The following is a 10,079-nucleotide window of genomic DNA, read 5'->3' as shown; positions in this document are numbered from 1 at the left end:
GGCTGTTTCTGTCAATGGTAAGTTTTAATTTAAAATTGTGATAGCCTACTACCTTAACGTAAGAAAAGTAGACTGTAGGCTGTGTTTACATGTTTTGCCACTTGCTTGAGCATCTTAATATATAAACTTAATATATAAATCAGTACAGAAGTAAAATGCATTTAATAATATTGCGCTTACACGTGAATATGTATGTGTGAAAAGATAATGAGAGAGAAAAAAAATGAGTAACAACGTTCGAATTTGAAATCAAAATAATGGTGATAAACAGCCGCGGATCATAGCGCACTGAGCACACTAAATAAAACATTTTAGCATTTCATTCGGTAATGATTAATTTCGCGTTTTTATATACAATTTCTTCTTCTTCTTCTTTAAATTTTATTGGCGGTTGGCAAACCAACTTAAAGGTGCATTTACCGCCACCTACTGGACTGGAGTGTGGGCAGTACTTTGAGAGAAAGGACAATGAGAGAATAAAAAAAAATAAAAAAAAAATAAAAACTATTTTTCCTTTTTTCCTCCTTTAACCCCCCCAAATTATCTATACACATATATATACATATGTACACACATACATACATATATATATATATATACATACATACATACATACACACATATACATATATATACACCCATACTCCTTCCCCCCATATATCTCCATCAAATTCTTTCACTTATCCCAGTATTTTTCAAATAATTCATTAGGAGATTATATATTTCCCTAGACATTGTTTTCCCTAGCAGATTTCCCACTGTCATGTTTTGTTTTCCAACTTGTGATTCTAACTCCCTTCTTTCTTCTTCATACCTTTTACAATCTAATAAAATATGTTTTACTGTCTCTTGTGTGTTGCAGTGGTCGCAAAGACCAGTAGGGTGTTTTCCTATTCTCTGTAATGTAAAATTTAAACCAGCATGACCTATTCTAAGACGTGTAATTATCTTTCCTTCCTTTGGATTCCTGCTCTGCCTAATACTATTTAAGCCTACTTGTTTTTGTATGTTATACAGATGTCGTCCAGTATCAGTTATGTCCCAGTATTCTTGCCATATTTTGCTTGTATGTCCCTTAATAATGGTTTTGATTTCTGTTCTACATAACGGTATTTGTATATCAACTGTTTCATGCTTTATTGCTCCTCTTGCCAGAATATCTACAATCTCATTTCCTTCCACCCCTACATGAGCAGGAACCCAAAGGAAGGAAACATTCAGCCCTTTATCATACAGTATTAAAAGTAAGTTGAATATCTGGTATATGATATCTTGTCTACATGATGTTTTCCCAGATTGAATACTAGATAGAGCAGATAAGCTGTCAGAAGCTATGATTACATTTTGGTTCTGTTTATTTCCTTCCAACCACTGTAATGCCAATAAAATTGCTAAAAGCTCTACTGTGTACACCGATAAATGATCTGCTGTTCTTTTTTTAACTGCTATTTCATAATGCGAAATGGAGAAAGCAGCCCCAGTACGGCCTGTCTCTGGCTGCTTTGATCCATCTGTAAATATGAATAGTTTGTCTTGATAAAGGTCCATGTAATTTTGAACTATTATCCTCTGTGGCATTATTTTAGATTTTTCTTTTAACATTTGTTGAAGGCTTATATCTACAGATGGCTTTATGAATTTCCAAGGTGGCACAGCTGATAGTGCCACAATGGGGCTTACTTGGAGCTGGCTGAGGCTTGCGTTTTGTGCTTTTGCATTTCCTATCCATCCGAAACTGTAATAATTACTTTTACTATGTTCTGAACAATCTTGTAAGATGGCCTTTGTGGGATGTACTTCGCTATGCCCTTGTAGATTTATCCAATATGCCAGCATGATCTTGATCCTCCTAATACGTAAAGGCATCTCTCCTGTCTCAACTTGTAACGCAGATACCGGTGATGATTTAAACGCTCTAGTACAAATCCGAAGTGCCTGTGCCTGTTCCACATCAAGTTTTTTAAGGTTTGATTCTGATGCTGACATATATGCTAGGCAACCATAATCTAACGCTGCTCTTAAAAGAGCCTGATAGATGTTAATGAGCGATGACCTGCTTGCTCCCCAGTCTTGTCCTGATAGACATCTTAAAACATTATTTACCTTTTTACATTTATTCCTAACCTTATCAATATGTTGACACCAGGTCAACTTCTCATCAAAAAACACTCCCAAGAATCTTACAACCTTAACCTGTTCAAGATCTTGCCCATACAGTTTAAGTAATACTGTTTTAGGACGTTTTCCTCGCTTAATTTCGTTCACTCTTTGCTGATATATAGCACTCAACTGTCATGCACATGATAGGGATTTGAGAATCAGTGAAGACATCAGTGATTTCAGAGTCGACACCGAGAGTCGATTCCAGTGCTGGAGTCGACTCCGACTCTAGGGCTATTCAGAGTCGAGGAATTGACTCTTTTGGAGTCAACTCCCCATCCCTACACTGTAGAAATCAAATACTTTAATGGTTGCGGACGAAATAGCTCAACACGAGAGCTAATCCAAACAGAACATGTGAAATAAAACGTCATCATGTTTGAAAGAAGAGTGGCTTGATTAAGTGCTGGAAATAGCGGATGATGAGCACAGAACATTAACAAAACTCTGAGACATTTCCAGTTACACACAGGTGTGTTTTATATAACTGTAAAATAATTCACATGTTCATGTTTTTTGAAAATATTTGTTTATTATATTATATTTATTATATTATATTATAAGCCTAATAAATAATTGACCCGAAAAAGGGAATTCATGAGCAATAACTGCTTCATTTTTCATGTTATATTATATTATATTATTATAAAGAACTGAACTGTTCTGTATAAGATTTTTTAAATGATTTTTTAATTGAATTTCTTGGTAACAGCACTGTAAAAAATCAGGTAACCTAAAATCATCATTTAGTTACATCAAAGCTCAAATCAAAGTTCAGGTGGCTGAAATGTCTGCCCAATAGAGAAATATCGGCAAGTACCAAAAATAAAAGTATCGGTATCGGGCGAGTACTGGAAAAGGTGGTATCGGTGCATCCCTAGAGAAAAGTTTTGCTCGGCAAGAAAAAATTAGAGGGAACATTAACCATATGTATATTATAGGTTTGGTAAGAGGACTGTTTCTGTTTTGCATGCCAAATTCTTTGTTTATTTATTTATTTGTTTACATATTTATTTATTCTTCTACCATAGTACAAGGGAGATGGGCCCCGCAATCATAAGGGTGTAATTCACCTCAAAGAGAAGACTCCCTCGCCCCACATCTTCTTCCTACAAGGCCAACCTGATCTCCCGGCCATTGTGGAACAGCCTCCCCCAGGTCGATCATACTTCACTGGTTTTGAGCAGGATCATACTGGAGTCCCTCTTGCTGAGCTTCAGCAGTATCAAGCTGGGCCCATGAGAGCACAAGATCCTGGTAAAGGTCAAACACAGGGAAAGGTGCAGTACTCCAGCCTTCAGCGCACTTCTGCAACCAAAAAAGAAAAACTGCCAGGAGCTTCCAAGCAACCTCCAAAGCCCCAAATAGAAAAATTGTTTTTCAAATCTTCAACAAGCATGCTTGCTTACAAGGAGGCCCTCAGTTCAGTAGATGGTGAGCTAATCCTTCTTATTTATGTGTATATACTGTATATATATATATATACACACACGCACACACACACACACACACACATATATATATATATATATATATATATGTGTGTGTGTGTGTGTGTGTGTATGTATATACAGCTCTGGAAAAAAACGAGACTTCTGCAAAATTATCAGTTACTCTAGTTTTACTATTTATAGGTATGTGTTTGAGTAAAATGAACATGGTCTGTTTTATTCTATAAACTACTGACAACATTTCTCCCAAATTCCAAATGAACATATTGTAATTTAGAGCATTTATTTTCAGAAAATGACAACTGGTCAAAATAACAAAAAATATGCTTTTTCAGACCTCAAATAATGAAAATAATGTTTTCAGACCTCACATAATGCAAAGAAAACAAGTTAATATGCATTTTTAAACAACACCGTACTAATGTTTTAACTTAGGAAGAGTTCAGTATTTGGTGGAATAACCCTGATTTTCGATCACAGCTTTCATGCGTCTTGGCATACTTTCCACCAGTCTTTCACATTGCTGTTGGGTGACTTTATGCCACTCATGCAGAAATTCAAGCAGCTTGGCTTTGTTTGATGGCTTGTGACCATCCATCTTCCTCTTGATCACATTCCAGAGGTTTTCAATGGGGTTCATGTCTGGAGATTGGGCTGGCCATGACAGGCTCTTGATCTGGTGGTCCTCCATCCACACCTCGAATGACCTGGCTGTGTGGCATTGTCTAGCTGGAAAAAAACAGTCCTCAGAGTTGGGGAACATTGTCAGAGCAGAAGGAAGCAAGTTTTTTTTTTCAGGACAACTTTGTATGTGGCTTGATTCATGCGACCTTCATAAAGACGAATGTGCCCGATTCCAGCCTTGCTGAAGCACCCCAGATCACCGATCCTCCACCAAATTTCACAGTGGGTGTGAGACACTGTGGCTTGTAGGCCAAGTCTTCGTATAACCATTAGATGACCAGGTGTTGGGCAAAGCTGAAAATTAGACTCATCAGAGAATGTCCAATCCTTATGGTCTGGTTCAGCCTGGCTCTTCTTTGCTTCTCATTGATGAAGGGCTTTCTTCAAGCTCTGCACAACTTCAGCTCTGCTTTCAAACCGTCCTCACCGTGCACTTCACCCCACCTGCGGTTTGCCATTCTTTTTGTATGACACTTTATGCTATCCTACAGGTTGTTGAGTGACATTCAAATGAGTTGGCGGTCATCCCGGTCAGTCGAGAGTGGTTTTCAGCTTTGTTGTCCCCAATGTCTGCAGCTTGACCTTGTTCTTAAGAATTGCTGTTTTTGAAATTTTAAGGATGGAAGCAACCTGACACTCACTGTATCCCTCTGCCAGTAAAGCCAGAATTTTAAACCCTTCTTTTCCTCACCAAAAATGTTTCTTTTCAACTCTTTTGGCATGGTCAATCATTATTATTTGATTCCAATTACTTTTGAGGTACTGCTAGCACTGTTTTTGCCATCCAGCTGGTCCTATTAAAAGAGGATATTCATGACCACAGCAGTGGTTTTTATACTTTTCCTCGTTAAATAAGATTTGGTTGAGGTGATCACCTAATCGGTACTTCATTAAACAGAATGAGGTATGCCTGTGTTGGAATTCAACAGACACTGGAATGGAATGGCTGCCATACATGTAGAGATGCTGATTTAAGAAAAAATTTGAGTGGTCTTTTCGAGTGGAATTTTTTCCAAAGCTGTATGTTATATATTTACATAAATATTTTTATATGCATTAAAAAAAGAAGCCAGGAAAAACAAATAAAGAATTCAGTTCTCATATTATGTTCAGTCAAACTCATTTTATGCATTGGTTGTGATGAGTATTTGCATTATAATTATCCATGTTCAGAATCAGTCTGAAGTGACTGAGGAAACAATATCATTATGATAATTTGTACCCCAAAATAATAATAATAAAAAAAACAATTATTAAATTATAAAGTATAAATTTACCTTAATTGAGAAAGAGACTGAGGTAGAGATGAGAAACACAGTTTGGCTCCAAATACTTACGTCAGATGAATTAAGCATAATGTGGCAAGCAATTATCCCATTTATTGGATTGCACACAAACACTGACAGTTCCATGATGAGTTTGCTCTTATACTTTTTTTAATCAAATAGGGGTCATAGCAGGGTGGTTCTTGTACACTTGCAAAATACTTTACCAGATTCTATCCTTCTATCGTTTTCTATCCTTGCCTCTGTTTCTCTCAGAGAAGTTCATTGATGGAGTGGTTAACCAGCTCGGACGTCAGAGCGTCAGGGTGGATACTTTGACCCCGAAGGACCTGGACAAGCTCTCCAGGGTCATCACCCAGGCCCTGCAGGTGGTGGATGGAGTGGATGGGGTCAAAGGTAGAGAAGCCACACAGGATGAAGTGGAGGCAAAGAGAGAGCCCAGTCAAGGGTTACATCAGATGGAGAAAGCAGATGACACCACACATAAAGGTAGTAACCCCTTAACAAAGATAAATATTTGATTAGTTCCTGGTTACACATGCTTTAAAACCCCAGTTACAGGCCTTAAGTAGAACAATTTTTGATCAATCAAGAGCCATAATCTTTACCATAATTTAAAATTCTGTTTACAGAAGCAGAAGATACTGCCCTTAAATCTGATGACGAGGTAATATATGGAAATACACAGGGCCATGTGACTCATGATATATCTTTGTGATAAAGTCAATAGAATTCCCAGTTTAATTTTCTATTTCCAGGACAAAGGTTTTATCAGCCAGCTGCTGGAGTTCCTGGATCATAACTCTGGCCCTGGATCTGTGCATCTTTCCCAAGCAGAAGAGCCTTTTCTGGGGTACGTCGACCAGCCAAATGCCGGAAGCCCGTTGAGGGCTAGTTTGGAGAATGTCCAGAGCCGGACAACACAAACAGAACTGGACCTGATGAGGAAGAAAATGGAACCTGACACTTTGGAGACAGAGCCACTGGTGGACGCTGAGGTAGAACAGTGGATGCACGGTTCTCCGGAAGTGAAACCAGAGGTTCAACCAGGAAAAGAGCCACAAAAAAAATCCATGGAGAAAGAGGAGGTGGAAAAGAAGGGTGTGAGAGTGGAAGTGAATGTTGCAGCGTATTCAAGTCCACATGATGGAGACTTTGGCTACATTATTACTGAAGAGTAAGTATATATTGTATAGAAACACTTACATAGACTGTCGTGATGAGGAACAAGATGTTTGCACTCATGAAGGGCACATGGATCTATAGTATGCTTTTGAAAGAAGTCTCTGATGCTCACCAAGGCTGCATTTATTTGATTAAAAATATAGTAAAAACAGTAATATTGTGAAATATATTATTATGGGTTAAAATAACTGTTTTTAATTTGATCATATTTTAAAATGTAATGTATTCCTGCGATGGAAAAGCTGAATTTTCAGCAGACATTACTCATACGATCACACGATCCTTCAGAAATCATTCTAATATGCTGATTTAGCACTCAAGAAACATTTCTTATCACTGTTGAAAACCAGTTTGCTGCTTAATATTTTTGTGGAAACTGTGATACACTATTTTCAAGATTCTTTGCTGAATGTACAGTATAAAAGATTTTATTTGAAATAGAAATCTTTTGTAAGATCATAAATGTCTTTGTCACTTTTGATCAATTTAATGCAGCTTTTCTCAATAAAAGTATTAATTTACATATGAGGCAACATTGTAATCACAGGATCAGTGTATGTTTTATAGAAATTGTAGGTACATTTATCTAACAATGGTAATAAGGAGTCATCTGTAGTTTTACATGGTTACTATGATTTCTATGCATCGAGTTTTTAACTCTTGCAGTCATATTTTCTTTTGTCATTCAGTGTTCATGCTCAGTTTATGTTACTGCATTCCATATTGCAATTTATTTGGTTTCCCTCAGTTGTCCTCTTGTGTGTATATTAGTGTTAGTGTGTAAATGGTTGTGTGTGTTGTGTACATTTCTCAAAGCGAAAGATGTTGGCATCCACAGCCACTGCATCTCCAATAACTTGATTTATCTCACAGAGGCTCACTTACTGCAGTCCCATTTATCTTGGAGTACCTGAAAACACACAGACATATTCTCAAAAAGGAGATTTAAAAGTTTGTAAGTGTGTATTGGAAGGCAGTGGTAGGCGTGAAAAAGCATCAGGAAAACAGTTGCACTCTAGCATCTTCTAATTCTCACTTTCTTTCTCATGTGTGTGAATACGTTTCCATTTGGATGCATATCATTCTTCAGGCTTGTGTGCAAGTTGCTTTGTGTGTTTGCACGTGCTCTGATGTGTGAGTGAATGTGTGTGTTTTAACTCGGGCTGGCGTGGCCATATCATAAAGACATCACACTTCACAGGGATTCCATTTACACCTTATTGTTTGCCTCATTGCTGGAAAATACAGGTGATTTATCAAAGCATACAAGCCACCTGTGTCCTATCCCCTGTGTTTTTATGCACTCTCTGCTCTCTGTATACCTCCTGTGAGCTGTGTTCAGTATTGTTTCTGTTATGGCATTCATCTAGCAGCACCCAGATCTGCATAGTTGAATTTTAAATGTTCTCATATTGATGACAGACCTAATTTTAATCTATTTTATATTAAGTGCTGGTGTTGAAAGCCATATTTGAAATATTAATTGTTATATTTTGCAGATTTGGTCATGTTCATCCTAGAACAATTGTGTTAATTACTGCAATCTCAAGGATGAGAACCTTTGTTTTAGCCCTAAATATAAAAATTATGATGTGTAAGTGTAACTACGCTATAGACATGATTCATACCTTAAATTGAGCAGAACAAATGTACTACAGTATGTACTCTTTTAAATAATTAGATTTTTGCCTGACAGACAATAAAACGGGTGGAAAAAAAACATCTTATAGACTTAAAGTGAAAGAGACCTGAGCCAGATCAGAGTATCAGAGACTTATGATTTTTTTTTTATTTATTATTATTGCCAATAATCAACCACCTACACTGTCAGAAAAAAAGGTACAGAAGCTTTCCATGGGGATTTGAAAGGGTACTGAACTGATACGTACCATTTAGGTACTAGTTAGGGGTGCTCCGATTAGGATTTTTGAGGCCGATCACAGAAAGCAGTATCTGCCGATACCGATCACCGATACCAATCTTTTTAAAGCCTTCTTTTTATCATTTATAACTATATATAGTGATACTCCAATCAGGATTTTTAGACATTTATTCAGGGCCTGAAAATGGGGGGAATTCCCCTCTTAGGTGTCTCTTGTGAGAGGGGATTCACTCACGCTGTTTGTGAAGTTACGTCTCACATAAGGTTTTCAAATTACTTTATAAGTTATTTAATGAAGAAATATAGCATTATAATTATTTCACCTGCGCCGGACAGAGACTGAGACGGTGCCGCTGCATGTCATGCCAAACCTCTCACGGCAGCGTCATCAGCTTGAGATCGGTTTTTTGAGATCGGCCTTTTTAGAGACCGCCGATCAAACATCCCAATGTGATTATCGGCTGATAGTAATTGGTAGCCGATCAATCGGAGCACCCCTAGTACTAATCCATACACTTTAGATACAAATGTTCAAATACAAATTCAAATACACAAAGGTGTACCTTCTGAAAGGGTATTAGCCCAGTGGCAGATTTTGTATCTTTTTTTCCCAGAGAGTTTAGCTACTGCATGGCTACACTATAAAAACTACATAGAACATTTTGTAAACCCATAGCAACACCCTGGCAACCACCCACAACACCGTAGCTTTGTAGCACCACATTTTCTTGTGAAAATGTACAGATCTAGCTAATTGTTCTTTCTTTATTTCTCTTCTCCTTTTTGTCCATACCTAGTTCGCTGTCCACTGACCAGGGGCTGAGCCTCATGGAGCTGTTAGCTGAGAGAGTCAGCCTTCATGTAACAGATTTTCTACAGCTCTCGTAAGTGCATGCATACGCACACACACACATACATACTTGTTGAAGACAGTCTCATGCCGGTCGACACACTAATGGCACTAATGGAACACTCAACCTGTGGTTTTGTTTTGTTTTTCCATTTTGCAGTATAGTTTGGGCTAAGTACTTATTTTCAAGTAACAGCACAGTGAATTATGAGTGTGTTCTGAATTCTGTGCATATAAGTTTAAGCTTTATATAAATGGTTCAGAGAGAGGGAGCAAGAGAAATAATGCATCTCAGTGTGTGTAGGTGTGTGTTATTCTGACCTGCCTGCAGTGGTAAACTTCAGTTCAATTACAGCACATTTTCTGATGATAACCAATGTTCTACAAGTGCAGAGATTAAAGGCAGCTTTCTGCTTAATTGTTTGGAATGCAACAAATGCTTTCAGGCACTCTTGTATTTCACTGAGAAATTTGTTGTGGCTACATTTCACTCACATTTAATAAATGAAGCTTTATATACAAGGATAAAGAAAATACAAATATTAATCCAATTACTAATTTCTTGCACTCTCTCTCTCTCG

The 10,079-nt window shown here is 37.5% G+C and overlaps 1 protein-coding gene across 1 annotated transcript in view; it reads left to right on the top strand.

Annotated features, from left to right (window-relative positions):
* The window catches only part of LOC107742150 (uncharacterized), a 17,064-nt gene extending 7,528 nt beyond the window's left edge, over positions 1-9,536 (top strand). The window contains exons 4-8 of the mRNA XM_016555046.1: positions 3,192-3,594; positions 5,837-6,070; positions 6,214-6,248; positions 6,340-6,758; positions 9,446-9,536. Coding sequence (XP_016410532.1) covers positions 3,192-3,594; positions 5,837-6,070; positions 6,214-6,248; positions 6,340-6,758; positions 9,446-9,536 — 1,182 coding nt within the window. The remainder of the gene's footprint in view (positions 1-3,191; positions 3,595-5,836; positions 6,071-6,213; positions 6,249-6,339; positions 6,759-9,445) is intronic.
* Positions 9,537-10,079: the final 543 nt, after the last annotated feature.

This window comes from Sinocyclocheilus rhinocerous, unplaced genomic scaffold (assembly GCF_001515625.1).
Source record: "Sinocyclocheilus rhinocerous isolate Xijiao unplaced genomic scaffold, SAMN03320098_v1.1 scaffold256, whole genome shotgun sequence".
Taxonomy (NCBI): domain Eukaryota; kingdom Metazoa; phylum Chordata; class Actinopteri; order Cypriniformes; family Cyprinidae; genus Sinocyclocheilus; species Sinocyclocheilus rhinocerous.
Note: the sequence above shows the minus strand (reverse complement) of the source record. Positions and strands in the feature narration are given on the sequence as shown.